Source organism: Lipotes vexillifer, unplaced genomic scaffold (assembly GCF_000442215.2).
Source record: "Lipotes vexillifer unplaced genomic scaffold, Lipotes_vexillifer_v1.1 scaffold386, whole genome shotgun sequence".
NCBI lineage: Eukaryota > Metazoa > Chordata > Mammalia > Artiodactyla > Lipotidae > Lipotes > Lipotes vexillifer.
In genome coordinates, this window is record NW_006772588.1 from 400,205 (window position 1) to 424,752 (window position 24,548).

The following is a 24,548-nucleotide window of genomic DNA, read 5'->3' on the forward strand; positions in this document are numbered from 1 at the left end:
ATCTTGTTCCTGTTTATAGAAAATTAGGAACATTCTCTTCTTCAACAGCATGGGTTTTATCACATAAATAAGATTCTCATAATTTGTTTTATTAAGTCAGAGCCTGGGCCTTCAGCTTCTAAAACAAATTTCCCTTCACCTCAGTTAGTTTCTGCTCACAAAGTACCTCTTTTTTTCTCCTATGCACACAGAATGGTTAGTTTGCATCTTTTATAGGTGCTTAATATATGGAATATTTGTATACCTAAAATGCTTCTGAATATTAAATTCATTTTATTATTTTTCTTAAACTATTTAAAAAAGCCTATGTTTCCATTCTTGAAGCCCTCATTTCTCTGTCACTGTCACCAGTACTATTTCTTTACAGATTTCATTAATAACAAAACCAAAAAGGGACCCTCAGCCATTCGACCCATAGCCCCCTCTCCATCTTCCCTCACCCTTCCACACCAGCCACACCAAACTCAAATTTGCTCACAGGGCTCCTAATACCCGCCCTGCTCCCTGCCACCTTCCTATGAGGGAAAGCCTATTCTTGGCTAATTCTCAGCGCAAGTACTGCTGATATTCTAAGAAGCCTCTTCTGGCAATTATCCCTACTCCATCCTGCCAGGTAGTACACATATTACTTCTTTTAATTCATTGCTCTAATTTCTGTATTATACTGCAAATTCCCTGGGGGGCAAACGATGCCTTCATTTTCTTTACATTTCCAAAGCCCAGCACAATACCAGGTATATAGCGGGTACTCAAGAGATGGCCAACACATTGTGGATAATTCTACGCCACCCATTAAGTCTTAAAAAAGATAAAAGCCAACAAACTCTTAACTTGGTTTAGCAGGTAAATAGTTGTAAGCAACTATATGGTCATTAGAATTACTTTTATATTCAAAATGTGTTTAATACGTTAAAAATGGGCATAGTAATACCAAATTCAATATTGTCAAATGTAACATGAATTCCTGATACAAGCAACAAACATTAGCCTTTTCCCCCTTGACTTAAAACCCTCTCTTCTTTTTATGCTTATGCCTCTTGTTCTCGTAACCAAGTAGAATGTAAGTTCTTCAAGAGAGGTCAATTCTTATAGATGGGCCCTTGATACTCATGACAATTCTGAGATACCTTGCAAATTACCAAACTTATAAATATCATGAATTTGTAACTTCATTTATAAAAGGTAAGCAAAGTAATAGTTAATTGACCCCTTTGGACTTATCTGATGAGATTTAGCAGGGATGCAATGAAAAGTGCCGCAAAGCCAAGTTGGGATGCAGCCCTGAATGGTCGACCGAGTCCCATGCTCCCACGCACCTGGCTCAGAGTGTGTGATCCCTATCAGTGCCTCGGCTGGGACAGAACTACAGGCCATGGACTTTCTGGGTTCAAACTATCAGCACTCAGTTTGTGTGCTAATGTTCTGATTTACATCTTTGCTTTTTCTAGGCTGTCAAACTTTTTTTTGTTTCAGGTCTCCTCCACACTCTTAAAAATGATTGAGAATCCTAAAGATTTTGGTTTTTTTGGGTTATACCTTTCACTATTTACCATACTAGAAACTGAAAATGAGAATTTTAAAAATACTAATTTCAAAATTAAAATAATAGATTTTATGTTAACGTTTTTATAAAAATTATTGTACTTTCTGAAAGAATAGAATTATAGTGAGAAAAATGACATTGTTTTACATTTTTGCAAAGCTCTTTAATATCTGGCTCAATGGCTGTATTTTTACAACTGTCTCTGAATTAAAACTGCTAGGATGTGTTGTTTTGGTTGAGGTGCATAAATAAAACTTGGTCTCACAGATATATAGTTAGGAAATGGAAGAGATATTTTAATACTCTTTTCAGATGACTGTATATATTCTTCTTTAACACCAACAAAAAAACTCAGTAAGTGGTATTTTCTTAAAGGTTAGTTGCAATGTGGAACCTGAAACTCTATCAATGAATCTTTCATACTTCATTATATTAAAATCCACCATTCCATCTAGTACTTTGAATGGATCATTTCCCCATGTGTGGTTTTGGTTACAGTACGTACTGGTCATTTGGAAAATATTGTTCACTGAGTTATGCAGATTTTCTAAATGTTCACACATTTCACTATACAATGTTTTAAAAAAACCTCACTTTTGCTTATATCACCATTGATCTCATTAGGAGATCTTCAAAGGTTGGGGAAGCTATCAAGCTCACAGCTGCAGATGGCAAGTTTTCCAAAATTCGAATTTAACCTTGAAAGCTCAAATTTTCTCCTTGGCAACAAATACTGTCAATTGTTTTTCTTAAGTGTTAAGTTCACTTTTTCAAGAAATGTCGCCAAGTATTTGCCAACTCAAATATGAAAAGCCATCCAGCTGTTTATCAGTTATTCTTTCAAAGTAAAAATGGTATTCCAAGCAAAAAGCAGCTAGTTCTAGCAGGCAACTCAGGTGTTTAAATGCCTTTTCTCAAGATAAGCAACCACACCTCAGTATGTAGCTGCAGTGCTTTATGTGTACTTCCCATGTGTCGCACAGAAGATTAAAAAGCTACATACTCAGAAGTCGTGATTTAATAAAATTAATAATATACGCAGCTTCATCGAGGACATTCTTATGTGAAACTACCTTCCCCCCAGCCGTGCTCACCGCTTCTTAACTGTGAGTGCACGGTGGTGAAGAATGCAGTGACTGTCAGTACGATTTGGAATTACTGCCTTGATTTGTGCTAAGGCAGCAGCAGTGTTTCCACCATTGTGTTTGTACCAACTGTGTAAATCTCGACACAGTGAAAAAAGGAAAGAACATTCTAGTATTATTATGAAAATAGTCTTGAGCTTGTGGACTCCCTGAAAGGGTGTCCCTCAGGGGTCCAAAGTTTACACCTTGGGAACTGCTGCCCTGGGATGCCTAGCACCGTGCCTCGTGCACGGTAGTTATTTCAATACCTGGTTGCTGAACGAATGTTTGACTGAAGCTTGAATTTAGAAAGCCTTGTTTGACTCAGCATCCAGCCAAGCTTTTCTGCACCAAGTTATGGAACAGATATCTAAATTAAAATGATTCTGCAAACAGAACCTTGAAGCCCAATATTTAACTGTGCACAGCTGCTCTAAGCTTAACTTTCCTCTAATGACAAAACTGGCTTCTTCCTCAGCAGTTCACTCAATGGACAGGGCCCAGTGTCTCAAAATTCTGGGAGTGAGGCTGTGCCGGGCTGCTGGGCACGACCTGGTGACCAGCCAGAAACCACTTGGCTTGGCCAGGCCTGTGGCTGTGGCTAGACTCATTTAGAATTGGTTACATTGGGAGCAGCATGATAATCCTGGTTTCTCCTTGTTGTGTGCCATGTGGACTTTATCGAAGTGCCCAGTTCCCATACACTTGGCAAGGAAGTGTGGGGTTCAGAGGTCAACCAGTACCATGCCACTTGCTTACATAAAAACCTCTTAGCTTGATTTTCCTTTGAGGTATGTAACAAAACATCCTTCTGAAACCTCTAGGGGATTGATTCCCTCCTCCTCTGTTTCCCTCCTGGAGTCACTCAAGAACATATTTTAATGGGAGTCTGGTGAAGAGTAGCAACTAAAATCATGGGACAATATTTAGCCACAGCTCACTGTTGACCTTGATCATAACCCTTCCCATGTTTAGCCACATCCTCAAAGGCAGCTAAGTGGCTAGAGTGCACGATATTGTTCTGAAGTTCAACTGGATACCAGTGATGACTGGGGAAATATAGTTTTCCTTTCCTTCCACAGGTTTCTGTATAAAACTCCATGTAAGCATTTGCTGTCTTAAAGAATTCCAAGATGATATTTTACTGATTATATCCATTTTTCTCAAGTAAGCAATTAGAGAGCATATAGCATGGGCATGTGGTATTAAGTCAAAAGGAAGTCTATAAATGAGCGGGGGTTGTTAAACTAAAAAGAAGAAAAGTCAAAGGATTTTTAAATGTGACATGTAATGATATCTTACCATTTTCCACTGGGTCTCATTTACTTCTTTGTATTGCAGTTCATACTCCAGGACTATCCATCCCTTCTGAACATCTGCATTTGGTGGTGGTTCCCATCTCACTTGGATATCTGCATGAATCCCTGTTAAACTGATGTTCAGTAAAGTCCAGTTGAGGCCAATGGGTGGATCTGGTTGCACTGGGCATTTCAACAGAGAATTAGTACACAGACACAGCTCGATATTAGTGGAATGCTTTCTTCCGAAGAGACTGTTACTTTATACATTTTTATTATTCAAACTCTTAATTCTTCCAATATTCCCACTTTATGGGAGAGTATCATTTTTTTTTTAACATCTTTATTGGAGTATAATTGGTTTACAATGGTGTGTTAGTTTCTGCTTTACAACAAAGTGAATCATTTTTTAACTTAAGGGTGATCTGTTTTTAACTTAAAAAAAAGCCCCTATAAAAAACTTCTTTTTGAGTCTAAAATCTGATCTATAGCTATTCTTAAAGATTTGCCATGTTTCACACTTCTTTTGGCTCTGATAGGATTAATACTTTGGGATTTTGGCAAAGGAATTCACTTTAACTCAGAACTGAAGGAAGAGAGAGTCAGAAAGATCTATGGTATTTAAACATGTTGCTGTTTTGGAACTAGGGGTGGAGAAATCTTTTTTCTTCCAAGCTGTATGGGACCTGGGGCAAGATCTTTCTTATTTTCTTTCTCATTTCTTGTCTTTGCCACTTCTTTACGGCTACAGACGCACAATCCTTCCAAACACTCAGTAAATACTCCTTAGCTTGTCTTCCTAGCCACATGTGATCATTTCTTCAGATATAAAATGAAGGCATTACACTGCTCTCTCAAATGGTAATGAATCAGTGTTTTCTGTGTTTTACTTAACTGCATGCTACTGACCACTGTGGAGTGGATACTACTTTATAAAAAAATGAGAAAGTCCCAATTTGACTAATCATGACCACATTTTGGAAATTAAATTGAAGGGATTTGCAAAATAGCTAAGCTACCCACATCATGATAGTTATACCTCATCTTTCTGGATTTGTTGGGGACTGATGAATTCTGAAAACCAAAGCTTAACCCTTTATATGACTGAACTATAAAAATATTTTTAACGCAAAATTTTCTCCAACTTATTACTCATGTTGCATCTTACAAATCTTCCTGTCTACTTTAAACAGAGGAAATAGAACTGGGTCCTTTTTGAGAAGGCTCAGTACCACCGTTATGAGCATAATAATAACCTCTTCCTTACTTTTATGCTTATTTCGAGGTGCCTTAGTTGACACATTACGGTGTGAGAAACACCCTGAGATGTTTAAAAAGCATCTGAAACTGAATGCATTCAAAGGCAAGTCTTCTGCCTGAAGCTTGCTCCTCTTCTGCCTTCCCTGGTTCTGTTAATGGCGACTCCATTCCTCCAGTTGCTCAGGATAAAAATTCAACTCTTCCCGGACTCATCTTTTTTTTTTTTTTGCAGTACGCGGGCCTCTCACTGTTGTAGCCTCTCCCGTTGCGGAGCACAGGCTCCGGACGCGCAGGCTCAGCGGCCATGGCTCACGGGCCCAGCCGCTCCGCGGCACGTGGGATCCTCCCGGACCGGGGCACGAACCCGCGTCCCCCGCATCGGCAGGCGGACTCCCAACCACTGCGCCACCAGGGAAGCCCCCGGACTCATCTTTTTTTTCACCATCCCACATTCTGTCAGCTGTACTTTCAAGATATTCCCCAAATCCACCCACTTCTCATCACCTGCATGGCTCCAACCTGGTCCTAGCCATCATCATTTTTGTTGTTGCTGTTGTTGTTGCTGCATTAGCCTCCCAACTAGTCTCTTCCTGTGGTCCTTGTCCCCCTTCAGTCTATTCTCAACACAGCCCTCAATACTGTGGACATGGTGGTCATCTTAAGTTAGGTCATATCACTCATCATTTAAAGTCTTCCAAAGGCTTCCTATCTCACTCCAGATGAAAGCCAAAGTCACACAATGGCTTAAAGGGTACCTTAGCTTTGACCCTCTGACCGCTGGGACCTGGTCCATGACCACGCGCCTCCTCGCTCTCTGTGTATCCCCTCGCTACCCCATGCTGCTCCTTGAGAGAGCAAAGGCATGCTCCCGCTTCAGGATCTTTACCCTTCCTGTGCCCTCTTCCCTCAGGTGGACACGTGACTGTTCTCTCAGTTCCTTTTTCACTCAAGTGTCGCCGTCTCGGTGAAGCCGTGTCTGACTCTGACAACGCTACCACTGCAACCTCTCCAGCATGCTTTTCTCCCTCCCGAGGTTATCTCTCTTCGCAGCATGGCCTCTTTCCACCCTCACTGGGAAAATGTCCCACTAGGGCAGACGTTTTCTGTCCCCAGCACCTAGAACACTGCCTGGTCCAAGCAAGAGACTCAACGATTGGCTGAATAAACTGAATGAATGACAAATGCCTAAGTAATATATGACTTTAAATCCAAAGACGAGCCCTGTGAGGTCTAGTAGGATACATTCATAATACATGAGGAAGCTGAGGCTTGTGACTGTCATCCTCAGACCTAGGCTCACCTCAGTTCTTTGTTGTCTCTCACTCTCAGCTCCCTCCCTCCCTGCTTTCATGGTAACTCTGCCCGTCATCATCTTTTGCCTTGATTATCACAAAGTCTTCTAATCCCCATACCTCTCTAGTCTGTGCTATTCCAATCTACCCTCTACACTGCAGCAAGACGAATTCCCCTGAGACAATAGTACCATGCTGTATGGCTTTGAGGTTAAGAGCATGGGCTCTGGAGATATGCTGCTTAGGTTCAAATCTCAGCTCTGCCTACCAGCTGTCTGACCTTGAGCTAGTCATTGATCCCCTGCTTTGGGGATCAGTTTCATCATCTGTAAAATGGGGATTATAATAGAACCTATCTCACACAGTTATCATACCTGATCTATGGTAAATGCTTTGTAAGTGTTAGCAATAAATATCCTGAGGTCATTTCCCTGCTTAAGCATCCTCAAATGTACCCCTGGGCAGTAAGGTAAAGTCCAAATTCCTTTGTGGGGTACACAAGATCAATTGATGATTTCTCTGGCCAGCGAGTCAGGCCTGCCAAACTGCTCCCGAGTCTGTGAACATTCTGTGCTGTTTGTCACTTTTGGAACTTAGTCGCTGTTGGAAGACACAGTCCATCTTGTATAACTGGCAACTCCTGCTGATGCTTTAAGAAGTAACTGAACTGGTCACCATCTCTGTGCAGCCCTTTCTCATCCCTCAGGCCCAGTCAATCATTCACACCTCTGGCCACAACCTCGGCTTGCTGTGCATTCCACACACCTTGAGTCCGGCACCTATTGTGCTGTATCACAATTACTTGTTAACCTGCCTGATTTCCCTACTTGACTGCGTCTTACTCGTTCTGTAGCCAACACACCCAGCACAGTGCCCGGCTCATGGCAAGCACTCGGTGAAAGTCAGCCAAGTAAACGAGTGGGGCTGGCTCTTGGCAGGGACAGGGTTAGAACACGGGTCTTGACACAGTAGTCTTTCCACTACCCATGTAGCCACTAGACAGCTACATCTATTGATGTTAGGGCGTATGCACGAATAGTTCCTCTAAACCGTATAATTGGGTTCTCTTTTCTGCTTGGTGCAGTTTTCTCAATCTTCTCCCTCAAAGTCAGGCTATCAGATTTACTTGTTTCCATCTGCAACTTCTACCCACACTCTCTCTGGCTCTTCCAGTCTGCTGATGCCTGGGAAACCACACACAAGAACAACACATCTGAGAGAGGCTCCAAGGAATTCCTATAAGCAACAAATGAGCTTTGTGGATAGATCTGAGGCACCAATGTCAGCTACTCATGGTCCTTCTTTGATTCTTTCTGTTTAGCTGTTTATACTATTATAGTATAAACATGAATATGCCAATTATGGTTGTTTGTTTTGTTTCATTTCCCCTGTGTCTACATGATGGGCAAGGGATAAGCTGCTTGGACCTTTCACTTCGTTCACTGAGCTGATTACCTCCAGTGTTTATTCTGAGATCTTATAAACGTGTCTTTAAACTGATTTTGGCTGTTCTGTCAATGTAAAATTCCAGAATGATTATGCCTTGTGGTAAAGAAAATCTAGGCCTTTATTATAGCAATGACAGAGATCAAGGCCAATGTATTTCAGTAGATCAGAATATAATAATCATGCCAAATCATTAGGAGAGAAGGAATCTTAAAAGTGCATTGAGTTTGTCCCTTGCAGCGGCACACAAGAATACAACCCAGCTTTAGAGACCTTCTCGAGGAAAAGACTCCATAAAACTCCTATTCTTTTCTTTACAACATTTACTGCCAGACTGTTTTCATGTTAGAGCCAACCCAAGCTCCCTCTGCCCTTTCTCTCTTGTTCACCAGCTGATCTCATGCACTGTAAAGGAGACCTCCATCCCTCTACAGAGTGCAATGACACAGCCTTCCTATTTGCATACACTTGGACTTCGCAGCCTTCCCCACTTATTTAATCTAAAGCCATGTCAAATAAAACACAAACCTGTGATTTACCTATTTCCTCAACAGAGAAACACTTTTGATCCACAGTATCACCATTGCTAGTTAGCTTGATACAGTAGGGGATCCAAATGGAGGTATAAGATGAATTAAAGTAACAGCTGTTTTCTCCAGCAGAGACATAATCGGGGCATTCTTTCCATTCTTGAGTCCATTCTTGAGTGCTCCTGAAATGGAGGGTAAAAAAGGATGAATTGTTCCCCCAAATCATGCCATAGCTTAAGCCAGAGCAAGGTGCTTGGCAGTCAGATTCAATAAATTGGGACACGACTATGTTATGAGCAAGTATCTTAGTGGCACCATTTCCAAGAAGTAACACATCTGTGGATTGATGATCAGTGTCTGTAGACCGACAGAAGGCCATTTGGTGCTTCTGCCTATACCAAAAGCATCCCTTCATTGACTGCGCATAATGTGCCAGCTCCTAAATTAAGTGATTTATTGGCAGTTACTTCATTGTCCCCATTCTGCAGATGAGGGTTCTCAGGCTTACGAAGGTTTAAAAATGTTCCTTTATTAAAATACTGCAGAGAGTCAACCCCCAAACTATAGAGGTTCCCAGAGAATAGCTGAGTCTTTAAACCTGGGTATTCCCCCAACTTACGGTGGAAGAAACTGAGGCAGCACACTGATGGTGTTCTGCAGGCTGAGTGATGTGGAGATTTGGGTGGCCCTGAAGTGGAAAATTGGCTACCGCCCTGCTCTGAACTGCTGCATCCTGTGTCCATCTCCCCAAAGCTGTCCATTGTTTGGGGGGGGGGATGGTTTCCTGTTGCCTTGAACTCCTTCCCATTCTCCTGATTTTTTTCCTTAATTACATGAAGAGCCACGGGAACATTTCAAACATGCTGGACATCCAGGTAACCTTTAAGAAACATGGGAGTCCTAGGATTTTCCCCTCTACTCATAAAAGAGACAAAAGCCATGAACCCAGAAATTAAAAAAAATTCTCCAAACTGAGAAAGCATTTTTCTTCTCTATTTTGTAAATAGAAATGGACATTTAATTACAATATCAAAAAAAAGGAAAACAAAAATGGGCTGAACTGAATCAATGTGTTTGCCTATCAGTTCCTTTTTTGGTTTCTCTACAAAGAACACGTTCATCGTTTCCTATATCTTTGATCAGATAAGAACAAACAAAACAAGTCATGAAGGATAGATGGACACATGGAGAACACTGAAGAAATCAGAAAAGCTACATCTCCATATTTAAATTCTACCATAGAGTTATTCACCTCTATCCCAGTCTACAGAAAGCATCATTTACCCAGATGACTTAGAACAACAGCAGGATGTGTGTCGAAGAGAAAAGAGATGCCGGGAAGTTCACCGTGGGAGGACGTCAGTTTGGGGAAAGGATATTCCCTGATCAGCTGCTAAGGGGACCTGAACAAAACTGCCGAGCAAGCAAAAGATCGCTCAGACTCAAGTCCATCCCAGCGGGAACTGAGCAAACATGTGAGATAACGTGACACAAGCTCTCCTCACATTTCCCATCTGCTTGCCTGACTGAATGAGTGAATTCAGCAAGCCATCACCGGGTGTCTCCAATGCAAGCAGCATGTAAGCATTATAGCTGGCACTAGCACTGTGTGGCTATAATGATGAATAAGACTTGATCACTACCTTCAGGCTAGAAGACGACTCGGAAATTACCATCTGAGTACTTTCTTTTTTTGTCCCCTTTATTCAGTATCCTGATGTTTCATAAGCATTGATTATATATAAAACACTGTGCCAGCTATTATGTGGGATTCATGTGAACTACTCCTGCCTCAGGGGAATGACGGAGAAACTGTATTACAAAGCAGTGTGGCTAAGTGTTTACACATAGTACTCACTGGAGTTAGAAGAGGGAATGATTGCTCTTGGCTGCTCATGGAAGGCTTCAAGGTGGAGGTGGTGTTTTTAGCAATCTTGAAGATGGGTAAAAGTTTAACAGATGGCAACAGGGAAAGGAAGAGAGAGAACAGAAGGCAATGGAATATAATTGGGAAAAACTTTCTTAAATTAGAATTGCTACTTAGGTGGGGTAATTGATTATTTACTTACTCTTCACTAGGCTATCGGCCCAGAAGGGGGTCTATAAGTCAAGGAGACATAAAGCCAGGTAATCTGTGGCTGAGGGAGAAGCGGGTAGGAACGACCTTGTGTCGGCTGAGGCGCTTGGGGCTGGCAGGCCAGACTGTGGAGGTCTGTGAGCATCACCCCAGGGGGGCGGGTGCTGGGCAGCAGTGGACAGCAAGGACCCTGCAGGCTGTGGGAAGGCAGGATGAAGAGCTGGGAGAAGACACATGTTTCCTTCGTTACAGCTGTTTCCCAAGTTTGGCACTAGGAGGAAAGTTGTGTAACATCAGGGGGTCCTTGAGACAGCTGCTTGTCAGCTGTTGGAAAGAACTTGGGATTAACATGGACAGTGAACTGTTGCTTAATTTCTGGTTGAGATTCTCAAAAGCTGCATGCTCTTGGATGAGAGGGAGATTCATCTCCGATGGGAAAATTAAGTGGGTAGAGGGTAGAAGTAAGAATCGTGTGTATTGTGTGTATGTGTTTAGAATAGGAAAAAGATAAAAAAGAAATATTGATAGGTGGGTCATTGAAGCATGGTATGGTTTGTTTTATCTTGGCTTTCAAACAAAATAAGAGTATAGTAAAGAGAATGGTTTAAGAGATTGCCCAGGAAATGAGGCTTCCATATAACAGTAAAGGACATATCAAATGTATTTAGCATAATTGACAGTATTAAAGTTACTATTAAAACATTCTAGTGCTTAGCAGGTCTGGATTTGTAATAGGGAGGTTAGCTCTGTGTATTTCACACAGTTTCTCAACTTTGGCTTGTCAGCGCCCTGGTCCCCATGGGGACTGTATGAAAAACACTGTTTAGATTGTCCCCAACCCATTAGCTCCACGGAACAAACGACTTAAAGCACTTATCTTAAGCACAATAGATCCAGAAGAGCTAGCTCAAAACACAACTCCCAACCCCCTCCCTCACTAACTGAAGTTGAATTTTATTTTAAATACATATTTAACACTTCTTTTTAAACTATTAAATTTAGAGAAAAAAAATGGGGTCTTCCCGGGTGGCGTAGTGGTTGAGAGTCCGCCTGCCGATGCAGGGGACACGGGTTCGTGCCCCGGTCCGGGAAGAGCCCACATGCCGCGGAGCGGCTGGGCCCGTGAGCCATGGCCGCTGAGCCTGCGCGTCCGCGCGTCCGGAGCCTGTGCTCCGCAACGGGAGAGGCCACAGCAGTGAGAGGCCCGTGTACCGCAAAAAAAACAAAACAAAACAAAAATCAAATGGACTCACAAAACAGATACTCTGTTGCCTGCCTTCACTGGGTTGAATTTCTCTACAGATGACCAAAGCCCGTTTATGGAAGCTACTCCCTACACTTAAGTGCTTTAGGTTCGCTCCCAGACTGGCTTGTGACATACAGGTGAGAACTATAGCAAGAGCCTATCAATAAAAATCAGAAGAAAGAGCAGAAGAAATGCTTTCCACCTAAAGGTAACCAATTGGAAGAGAAATAAAAAAAAAAATACAACATCATTTATGTTCTAAGGGCAACTGTTTTCATTATCTCCAGATCATGCGTTTTAGGCTTAAAATTTAACATATTCCTTAAAAAAAGAAAAGAAAGTAAAACTGGCTCTTTCTCCTTTCTAATTTCCCCCACCACCTTGCATGGAAAAGAAACTTTCTTTTCAAAAGCCAGGGTGATTTGGGGAGGGGGTTTGGTGGGGGAGAGAGAATCTTTGAGACTGAATCTTCACACGCCCACTTCTTTGAAAACGAGGCATCTGCAGGCAAAAGGCTGAGAGCAGAGCATGCTGACAGGCTCCCAGAGCCTCTTTTTGCCAGGTCTGTGATTTGCATTCTTGCTGAGTCCCCTCCAAGCTCAGAGGCTGAATTGGGCACAGTCTCCATCACAGGGTGGCACAGACTGTTCTGAACTGGCTGCCTCTTCCCCCAGCTCACCTGGCCAGGAGCAGAGCCAGCCAAGCCTGCAGCTGCCTCTGCGTCTGTCCTCTGGGCCCGACGTGTTTAGATTCCCTTGTGCTTTAGCTACCAAGGCAGGCCGGGAGTGCATCAGCCCCCCCCTTCTCCTCCCAGCCTCCAGTGCTCTGGCTCTGGATGACAACATGTCACAGTTTCATCTCTGTATCAGGGATGGGGAGTCATGATTCTATAGTCCCAGGAGTTGCCTGGGAACTGAATTCTAAGAAACAATGACAAGAGTCAGAAAATGCATTTGTATTTTCCGCTTTGTGTAAGTGGGTAACATGAAGGCAACACATTTGTCCTCTTAATTGGTGCAGTCCTGATAAAGTATATTCCTGATACTCCTAATTCCCTTAATTCTCCCCTTTCCAGAGAAACCGGGCTAGGCGCTCATGTTATTTTGGCTAAGATATTCAAAATAGTTAAATGCTTATAGAGAAAACACAAAACACTGATTTTGCCAGTTTGGTAGGCCCTAATTATGAGGTTGTACTTAGGGGGTTTGAGGATGTGACAATTTCTTCCCCTGGGATCCCAAACTCTACTAGGACAATAATTGATGACGTCTTTCTGAAGAGATCCAAGACTTTCCCCCACCTCGTCACACTTTTAGTGGCATCTCTACTGGCACGGGGCTGGGTTTGGACTAGGGATGCTGAAAAGCCTGGGCTGTGCTGAGAAGGCCTGGAGGCAAAGGTATGTGGCCCTGATGGATGAGGGTAAGGGACAAATATATATTTGTGAAGGCTGCATCCTTTTGGATCTTTTTACTCAGGTTCAAACTTGGTGAATACTAGGGTGGTGAAAATCTATTTTCATAAAGTGGGCCCAACTGCTATTTCTCTCTTTTATTTTAGTTAGTTGTGCCAGTATGAATAACAGTGTATTTTGTTTTGATTGAGCTCTAAGTTGCTGAAGCAAAAGTATGAAAACTGAACCTACTAAGTCTCTCTTCATTTAACAATAATTTCAGAGGATATTCAAAAGTGCTACCAGACATTTTAGCTTCCTGTCCAAATGTATGTATTCAAATCAGCTTTGTCAACCGGCCCCTACCTCTCTGCAGTATCAGCCTTGCTGGGAAAAAAAAGTGCATTTGGTGCCCAACCATCTCATCTTTGTGTGCCCTTTGGGGTACATCTGAGAGACCTCTCACACACCTGGAAGGTGACTAAGGCCAGTCCTAGTTGCTAATTCACAGTATTTATTTGCAAATTAAGCATCCAGCTCTGCATTAAAAATGGTCTTATAGCACACCAATAATCATAAGCAGTAAAGAATCAAAAATCACTTTTGTAGCCCAGCAATTAGAATTCTATATTATTTTAAATTATTATCACGCTACCAATAATAAGGATAGCAGCTACCATTTATTCAGTACTTACTATGCTTGTCACCAAGCACCGCGATAAGTGTTTTTCATGGATTAGTTAATAGAAGCCTCACAAGAAGCCATGTGGCAAGGTCTATTATCTCCATTTTGCAAATGAGGCGGCTGAATTGTTGACAGACTGACTAATCTGCCCAGCACCACTCTGTGAGCGAGGGCCGGAGCCAGGCTGAAATGCGAGATGGTTGGCCCTGAGCTCATGCCCTTAACTGCCTGCTGCCTCTACCTTTCCTTTCCCCGCTCCTCTGGGGGACTGACAGCACCATCCTTGGACAGATGACCACCTCACATCAGGGGTCTCCACTAATCTTGCATCTTGGATTAGGCCTTCCCTGGGGGTTGGGTGGAAAAGAGGAGATGATAGAGTGTTTGAGCCTAAAATTTTAGAAGCAAAAAGGTACAACATGAGAGTAAACAGAAATGGAGATCGTGCCAGGTGAGGGGTAAGAAATAAAGGACTTGGGTGGTGATCATGTTGGAAGATCTTTGTTTCACTCTTCCCGTGTTATTTTACAGGACCATCAGTAAAAATGGAAGAGAGAAGCATCACAGTCCCTCACTGAATGTAACTAATTTAACAGGGACATAGTCTATTTTCTACATAGGAACCAGTCTTTTAAAACACACATCTTTAAAAACATTAAAAAAAAACCCTATGGCTTCCCACCACAGAGAAAGTAGGCTGTGCCGTGGCCTGCAAGGCTCGTCTCAGTTTGGCCCTGCTAACCCTCTGACTTCTCCCCCATTACTCTCCCTGTCTACCACCTTGTACCATCCGGCCTCCTGCTTTCTTCCAACCTGCCACATTGGCCTCAGGGCCTTTGCACTTGCAATTTCCTCTGTCTGGACAGTCTTTCCCCCAGATACTCACATGGCCTCTCTCACGTCATTTATGTCTCCGCTATAATGCACCACAGAGAGGCCTCCGATGACCTCCTCATTTAAGATGTCACCCGAGCTCCTGACATATACACATACTCATGCACACTCACTTTGTTCACCCCCCCATATGCTCACGCACATTTACACATACAGACACTCATGCACAACCACACACCCTCACACATATTCACACGTGCATACTCACCCACCTTCCCACATTCATGCACAGTCACACTTGTACCCACTTTTACATACACACATTCTTGCACTCACAAACATGCTCACTCATACCTTCACACACTCATCCTCAGACACTCTCAAGCACATGCATATATTTACACAGTGCTAACTCTCTTTCTGGCTTTACTTTTCTTAACCATGTTGCCAGCTGACATTTAATTTTTTAATTAAAACATTTTTTTGTCTGTCTTCCCCCACTGGAAACAAATCTCCATGAGACCAGGGACTTTATCTTTTTGTAATCACTACTGTATCTCCAGGGCCTAAAACAGTACCCAACACAGAGTAAGGGCTTAATTAATATTTTTGAATAAATGAATGGGTGAATGCATTTAGGTCACCAAAATAGGTTATTTCCGTTCCTACCACTGAATGTGACTCAATACGTTTTAATGAGAAAATCCGTAGAAGAGAAAAGTCAGAAAGGCATGAAGCCTGCACCTTCTGATATAGAACAGCTGTATGGATCCTGGGCTCTGTAAACCATGATGAACCCCATCTGTCCAGTGGCATGAGAAAGTCTCTAGTTCAGGTGAACGGCACTTGGTGAATTTAGGCTTCCCGGAAGAATCTGCAGAATAAAGAGAAAAGGCAAGGCATGATATTGGGAGGGTAACAGATGGTCCTAATGAAACACATACTTAAAGCGGTCAAGAACAACCATTTCTTCTAGAAATGCTGTTTTCTTGGGTCACAGCTACAGAACTGCTGGCTGCCAGTTATTTCTCTGTCAGCCCCGATTCCAGGGACAGACCATTTTGTCTTTATTTCCAACATTATTTCTTGGGGCCTGTTTAAGAAACCGGAGCTAGAGATGAGGATTTGGGCACAGGCAGTTTATTTGGAGGGTGACCCCAGGAAAGGGAGAGAGGGGCATGGGGAAGGGAAAACAGTTAGCAAAGTGTCTGCTCTTCGGCTCATGCCCATAGTGGCTGACAGGGGTCCAACCCCACAGAGGTCCCTTTGAGAAGCTGTGAAGAGTGTGCCTTCCCTGTGTCCTCGACAATGATGGGAGCCCAGGGCGTTTATGCACCAACTCCCATCGGTTGAGGGCTGCCCTGGAGGTGTTAATGCCACTGAACTTCTAGGCTGCATCTGCACATGGGCTGAGGGTCCTCACCTGACTTCTGAGAAACCTAGGCAGGCACCTGAAGTGTGCCCAGCAACGTGCATGGTGGCAGCTGCCCACCATGGATGGCTGCGTTGGCACCAGGTGGGCCCCAGAGAACCACAGAGGCTTTTCTCTTTTTACAGATGTTTGATAAAGTCGCTAATGTTTGCATTCTTTTCAAAGATTCAGCCAGTAAACTCATTAAATAGGTATCATTAAATAGATACCTACTTTCAACAACTTGTGCATATATATACGTGTCAATTCTAATTTGGGAAGTGGAGAAAGACTCCTGTGTGTTAGGATCTTAGCCAAACTCCTCTGCATCTATGAAAACTGCAGCTATGAATGTGCAGCAGGTCTGAGGTAAAATCAATTTTTGTATATCAATTTTCATTGTTCTTCTGACTTCCGTGGCCATTTTGGAGACTGTGGTCAATGTTTATGAACCCACTCAGAGCACTGAAGCCCTGGAGCCTGTGTAATCTATTACAAATGAAAAAGGTGTATGTTTCTTTAGGCAAGCAACTATTATACAGTAGAGTTCCTGGAAAAGCTCCTTCTTCTATTAGCTGAAGCACTGGAAGTAGCTTTTAGATCCTTCCAGAAAATCAGTGCTAAAAAAACCACATTTAAACCACAACTAACATGTTTTAACGCCTGCAGGGTTGAGGGGAGGATTGCACATTCTGACTGTTTTTTTTGCACAGAATGTGAGAAGAGGAAATACACCAGATTTCAAATTGAGAGATCTGTGATGTAGTCTCAGCTCTGATACTATTTAGCCTTGAACTTCTCAAGTCATTTGGACCTCAGTTTTCTCAATAGAGAGTCTGGAATAGATGAGATCCAAGGTACTTTACAACTTCACTTTTACAATTAAGTGACATATACAACCACTAATAACAATCTACAGGATCAAAACATAATTTTGGCATTGGAGCCCAAACCACCAGAGAACACCAAATGCAAACACCATCCAGGTTCCTATATTCCCTGTGCAGTAAGCCTGCCACATAATGGCAAGAATAATAAACCTAATCTGAAAACTTGAAACATGAAGGGAAAAAAAAATACTTTGCTAGCTGGGGGAAAAACAACTTAAAAAGAATTAATTTGAAACACATTTCGCTTGCTTAAACTTACTATTCTTGTTTATTCTGTTTCCTTTTAACTCCAGATATACAGAAAGGCCCATATTATCCTGCATTCTAAATAAGAAATAGGAAATTCATGGTTGTGGTGCTAATGTGATGAAATACGTGCCCACGGAGGAATCCCGATGTAGGCGCAGTGCAGCAAAGCTACTTTTTTGTCTTTTTTGATGTCTGTCTTTCACTGCCTGCCTTCCTTTCCCTATCCTCCTCCTTTCTTTCTCCTTCCTTGCACCCTCCTTCTCTCCTTCCTTCCTTCTTTCTCTTATGGCTGGGTATGTGCTGCTAGGTGCTGTAGCAGACAGCCTCTCAGATGGCCCCAAGGATCCCTGCCTCCTTGAACCCTCCTTGAAGGATCCCTACCCACAACCTTGAATATTTCCTCCCCTTGAGTAACTTGCCTCGAACCTATGGAATATGATAGCATTGAGGGGATGTCACATCTGTGATTAGGTTACAAAGGATTGTGACTTCTGTCTTGCTAGCTGACTTAGTCTCTTGCTGGTTTTGCTGAAGCAAGCTGCCATGTTAGTGAGAACCACAGGGCAAAGAATGGAGGGTGGCCTCTGGTCCACAACCAGCAAGACGCTGAGGCCCTCAGTCTAACAACCCTCCAAGAACTGAGTCCTGGGAAACAACCATGGAAGTGAGCATGGAAGCCGATCCTTCCCCATTTCAGACTTCGGATGAGACCACGGCCCTCGCTGGCACTTTGAGTAAAGCCTTGTGAGAGAATCTGAGGCAGAGAACCCAGCTGATGGATTAATTTGGAGTATGGATAGGGAAAAATATTACCCATAGTAAATATCTGAAGGCTGTTGATATATTGATATAATAAACAAATTCAATATATATCAGAACTTCAGAGCAGTGTTTAAGAATGACATAAACCACTTTTCTTAGCAAATGGAATATGTCACAGTGAGTGTGGGAAAGTGGGTAACTTCTCTTCTGGAGGCAAGAAGAACTGTAATACAACTGGCTGCTTCTCTCTTGCTCAGACACCTCCTGCTTCAGCTGTTATCACTGTGGCTGAAGACATTCAACCTTCCTCAAGTCCAGTTCCTTTGAGTCATGCTCAGGTTTCCCAAGTCTGAGAGGTGCTGGCCTGACCTTAAAATGAGCACCTGTCTATTACATCTGAAAATCCCAGCAGAAACTTGTTTTGTGTTTCACTATGAAGGCAATAAATGGCTACCATACACTCTGAGGTCCTCTCTGATGAGCCACACACAGTCATTTCTAGACTAGAAATACTTCCTACTCTCGTGATGTTTTTTTAGCCTAAACCTACAGACAGAGTAGTGCACTCTTAAAAACATCTCTTAAAAGAATGTTTCAATGGACAAGAGAAGCCACCTTTGGCCCTAAAGTAATTCTAAGAGAAATGAGTATTCCATTCAAGTGGTCCCACATCCTGAAGAAATGTTAATGTGTTAACACTGATGAGCATTCAAAAATCTTGACCATAACCTTGGGATTCACTTTTATTCTCTCTTTGGAGGTTTCATTTTGAAAATAAGGATTGTAGTGACATATTTGCTTTGTTATCATTACTATGTTTCATACATCATGCTACATATTACATCATGTTGAATATTTATGTAATCTCCTTTAATACTGCTAACAGTTCTAGAAGGTGGGTACCACTTCCACTTAGACATGGGTGAAACTGGGGTTCCGAGAAGTTAAGTGAGTTGCCTGTGTTTATATTGCTGTTGTTTGCAGAGGTGGGACTAAAACACAAATCCTTGTGATTTCGTCTAAACTCTCAGCACTAGTAAAAAAAATAGTAGCTTTTTTGTTAGACAATTCTCTACTGCTTCTCAAGAAATTCCCAGAAAGGAAAGATGACAAGCTCAGATGTGCTCTTAACTAAACTCTCAGAAATCTGTAACCTGGCAAGCCCTAAGAGCAGCATTTCCTAACTGTGACTGCACATTGGAATCAACTGAGGAGTTTTAAGAAAATACTGATGCCTTGGTCTACTCCCAGAGGCTTGACCCAATCTGTCAGGGGTGCAGCCTGGGTATTGAGATTTTTTTAAACAATAGGTAGCCCAGGTTGAGAGCCACTGATGTAGAGAAATAAAGTTATACGTAAGCACTGAAAAGTTACCTTTCCACATTATGAGGTTCTCTGACCAGTTCTAGCAGAGCTGCAGATCAAGAGTGACCTCCTTTGAGCCAAAGGTGTAACCTCCTTTGAGCCAAATTCTGGAGGGTGTGGGAAGGATGTGAATTAATTATGACCTTAAAAGAGTATAATAATTGTTCACAATGAACGCTTGGAGAACTAAGAGATATTTTAAATATATGTGTGAAATGATACATCTAAATGCTAAACCTGCCCAAATTTCTGATGGGCTATAAACTGGTAATAAGAACTAACTAAGAATAAGTTAAACTGATATTCCTACTGAAATTATTATTTAGAAATCTTGAAGAGAGTTTTACTAAATTCAAGTTTTGAAAAGTCAATGGAATGACGTTATGTTCAAACCTACGATGACAGAGGGACGGCATCAGAGGCGCTGGGAGGTGCCGCTGTTTGCAGCACATCACCTTTGACATTGACCGTGCCTGATTTTGTCAGCCAGATTGGCTGGGCCTCCTTTCCTGCCCGGTGGCTCTCGCCTTGGAGGAACATGATCTTCCTGGGCCGTACACAGACGTCGAACAGCTGTTACATACTGAGACAGTCATCTGCCTTCTTACCCTCCGTTCTCTCACCAGTCATGCTTTTCTATCCTCAACTCATGACAAAGCAGAAACAAAAGCCAAATGAAATCACATACAAGTTCCCAACGTGTGCCTGGGGGTTTGGGGTTAGAAGAGAAGGAAGAAGAGAAGCAATTGAAGTGGGAGGGGAAGGCTGGAAGGAAAGGAGTCTTTGGGAGGAAAGGACAACCTTCCGAGAGCTCCAGGTCGTGGAGGGGAAGGCACTCAGCAGCCATTTGCCCTTAAATGTACAACCTCCACTGCAGCCCGTCGTGTGATTCAACTGCTGTCAACAGTCCTGGCCAGTTGTTATCACCCCTGAACAGAGAGGCTGGGGACTTAATACCTTGTGAAGAGACAACCTTGCCCTCTGACCAAAGTCTAACTGAACACAACCAGTTGAGAATTTCCTTTTGAGTTGGGCAGCATAGACAAACAGTAAGGAAAGGAAAGAAAACAAAACAATAGTCCTTAATATGATTAAGAATTAAAACCTGCAAAGACATACTGAAGAAAACAATTTTATAGAACAGATAAATGAACTTCATAAATAAATAAATGGAATGGGCCAAGCGGTTGAACTGTATTTCTAAAATGCTACCTTTTATTTTTTTTGTAAAGCCTAAATATTTCCTGGGGCTTCCTAGGGACCAGGTTCTGGACTGAGGGGCACCGCGTTTTGCACAGTGCTTGTAAACACTTAGGTGGAGGGGGAAGAACCCCTTGCCCAGCTTCCTTATGAAGAGTCCTCCCTTATGAAGAGTCCTCCCTCATGAAGCTCTGCTTTGAGGCCACGCATCCTTCTGCTAAGTACACCTGTCATTTCCAAAGCACTTTTCTACTTGAAGAGCTTCAGGAATTCAGTGATTCCTTTACCTTAGAGCATCTTACACCCCCTTTCACCAAAGGTCTTGTCCTTGATGGATGCTGGCCTGTCAAAATATGGTAAAAGAAATCTGTAAACTTTCTAGTTGATCACTCTTGTCAAAAGTAACTGCCTTCTAGATAATATGGTGTCAAAGAACACATCTTTTAAAAGTCTGGTAGGCTATTTTTTTTTAACCTATGGAACTGCCAAGTGGTTATGAAACTGCAACTACTTAGTTCATAAAACTGTTGGCAAAAAAAGCTTTAATGTTGGAAACTGGCAAAGAATTTAATAAGTATTTTGTATTGGACAATACTGAACATAAGCAATTCACCCTCACAGTTGATTTCCTTTGTGGTTCTCTGTGGAATTGAAGAAGGCACAGCTGTAAAATCTTCTGCTTAGGCACTTAGTGGCTTAGAGTTGGGAACAAGAATTCACAAGATCTCCCCTGAACTACTCATTTCTTTCTTTTTTATTATTTTAAAGTAAACGCTAGTATGCTTTAACAATGGATTCTTGGTGCATTAAAACATTAATTAAAACATTGTAAGGTTGACTAAAATAAAGGCTTAGTAAACATGTCCAGTTAATTTAAGATGAATGTCAAATCGAGTGAACTTTGCAGTGTCTTGGAAAAGTATTTGCAGCACATGTGGTCTGGCAGGGAACTTAACTGGATGCAGCCTCTATGGATAGCTCGTCTGTATGGCAACGTCAGGAAATGTTGTGCATAGAGCTGTACATGCAGTTCTATTAGCATTTAAGCATTTATCTTTTCACCAAAACTGGTTTTGTTGTTTTAGTTAAGTTTTCACGGAACATTTTCATTATAAAATATATTTACTTCTCTTCTTAAATAGCTGCAGCTGAACATAATTAATCCTAGTTTTGAACATTCAGGGGCATTAATCAATCATCTTTCCTTTCTTCTCCACAGCATTTATCTGGTGCATTTAGCTTACTTAGCGCTTTCACATTATTTCACTGAATTCTCTTGGACAGAATATATGATCTAAGATTTTTCTCTCTTCTCCCATCAATTCTCTTAAAACTGTTGTGACTACTAATAGGGCTTCTTGGGTGGAAGGGTGTGGGCACTATTTTCCATGGTGTTCTTTTCTCTGGCTAGAGGGGGGATGTACCAAGGCAGCTCCAGCAGCCCCGAGTTCCAACAGGGTAGCCTGCTGGAAGACGGAAACAGGGGCATCACCTCAAAGACACGTACTTACTGCCCTGCAGGATAACTGACTCAGGAAACAGAACTGCCATAGTTTCATTATTCAAGAAAAAAGTATTCTGTATATCACGGTTTTGAGATGTCAAAGAAACAATTAGCATTAAATTTAGTAAGATTTATTTTCTGTTTGGTTAAGGTAAGGGACATCCTAGATAATAATCAAATAATTAAAATATAAAGCAAGAAGATGTGGAATAATTGGAGCCTCCAGTAGGAATGTAAACTGATACAGCCACACTGTAGAAAAACAGTGTAATCATTCTTCAAAAGTTAAACACAGAGTTACCACATGACCCAGCAATTCTGGTCCTAGGTAGGTACCCAAGAGAACTGAAAACATAGGCTCACATAAAAACTTGTACAATTATATTCATAGCTTCATTATTCATAATAATAAAAAAGTGGAAACAACCCAAGTGTTCATCACCAGATGAGAGGATAAAACACAAAATGTAGTGTAATCATGTAATAGAATATTCGTCAGCCATAGAAAGAAATAAAATATTGATACATGCTACAACCTTGAAAATATTTTATTAAGTGAAAAAAGCCAGACAAAAAAGGCCACATATTGTATTACTCCATTTGAATAGAACTTCCAGAATTGACAAATCCATTAAGATAGAAAGTAGATTAGTAGTTGCTAGGGAATGAAGGGGAGGGAAATTGGGAGTCACTAGTAATGGGTATAGGGTTTTATGTAGAACTGATGGAAATGTTCAACTTGAATTAGGTAGTGGTGATGGTTGCACAACATTGTGAATACACTAAAAACTACTTTAAAATGGTTAAAATGGCAAACTTTATATTATGTGAATTTTATCTCAGTAATAACATGATCTAAAATGTATAAAGCAAGAAATTATACTTAACACTAAAATTTATACATATAATTTAATTTTTATTTCTTCTTATCCTCTATTGGACAGTCATTTTTTTCAATTTAAGAATCCCTATCATTAGTTTAGGCACACCACTGTCATAAAATAGGGAATTGTAACTCACTGCACAGAAGACACTACTGGCTCCCTTGATCATATGAAAATGTCCTAAATGAAACTTAACCGAAGCACTTGTGAATGATGTTGTCAGGTTCTTTTCAATGAGATGATCCAAATTCTGGAAAATCAGTAGCTGGCAGAGGAGCTACAGACAAAATTAACACATCATATGCTGGAATCTCCTGGGAAATGAGAAAAAAATACCAATGCCTGAGCTCTAGCCTTTGAGAGTCTACTTTCATTGGTAATTTATGGAATCACCAATTTAGTTACCTGGGCATAGGATTCTTCCAAGTTCCCCAGTGATTTTGAAGTAGAGCAGAATTCAAGAACCACTGACTGATATCATCCTTTCCCCTCTGAGCCCAGAAGGCATCCTGCTTGTTCCCACCACTGGAGCCTCTCGTTTGGGTCTCCCGTGCAAGTTCTTCGCCAGGAATGGGAGGGTAAAGTACATGTGGGGATATTCTCATCCAAGCCTAAAAGTATAGCCATGCTTTGCCAAAGTCAAATCTCTGTCATGAAAAACACGAACCTCCTAAAGTCTCAGGGGAGCCTTCTATCGCCAGAAGAAACCAAGTGATGAATGAGCCTTTATTTTCCTTGTCTTGTAATTTTGTCGAGGCCATTTAATTCTCACTGATGATGATACAGTCTTCTATGTAATTTCACTTCTAAGGTTTGGAGTTTCAAATGCCATAAAACAGGGTCTTTTGTAATGGGCACACCAAAGCTTCTTAGTTTTAGATTCACAGGCACATTCAACATGCGTTCATTCGTTTGTTCATTTATTCAACAAACAATCATATTTGTTTATTTATTTATTTATTTTTGGCTGCCTTGGGTCTTCGTTGCTGCACGCGGGCTTTCTTTTTAGTTGCAGTGAGCGGGGGGATAACTCTTCGTTGCAGTGCGCAGGCCTCTCATTAAGGTGGCTTCCCTTGTTGCGGAGCATGGGTTCTAGGCGCGTGGGCTTCAGTAGTTGTGGCACGCCCGCTCGGTAGTTGTGGCACGCCAGCTCAGTAGTTGTGGCTCGCAGGCTCTTGAGCACAAGCTCAGTAATTGTGGCGAACCGGCTTAGTTGCTCCATGGCATGTGGGATCTTCCCGGACCAGGGTTCGAACCCGTGTGCCCTGAACTGGCAGGCGGACTCTCAACCACTGTACCACCAGGGAAGCCCAACAAACAATCATTGAACACCTGTTTGTGTGCCAGGCTTCAGCTTAACATCATCACTTGCTGAAACAGTATATTCGGTCCAAGGATGATGGCACAGCAGACAGACTATGTTATATAAAGAGGCTGGGCCAGCTCCCTGAGAGAGAATCAGCCTGGTCATTCTTTCCTAATAACTTTTGCTCTGTGTACATTTTCTTACTTGGTGAAATTACTCCCACCCCATGTTTGAATTCTTAAGTGTATA

At 42.0% G+C, this 24,548-nt stretch overlaps 1 protein-coding gene across 1 annotated transcript in view; it reads right to left on the reverse strand.

Moving 5' to 3' along the window:
• Positions 1–24,548, reverse strand: part of LOC103069416 (growth hormone receptor) — a 759,777-nt gene that overhangs the window by 17,901 nt on the left and 717,328 nt on the right. Inside the window, exons 8-10 of the mRNA XM_007447633.1 lie at positions 15,473–15,602; positions 8,503–8,675; positions 3,970–4,148 (exon numbers count right to left, since the gene is read on the reverse strand). Coding sequence (XP_007447695.1) covers positions 3,970–4,148; positions 8,503–8,675; positions 15,473–15,602 — 482 coding nt within the window. The remainder of the gene's footprint in view (positions 1–3,969; positions 4,149–8,502; positions 8,676–15,472; positions 15,603–24,548) is intronic.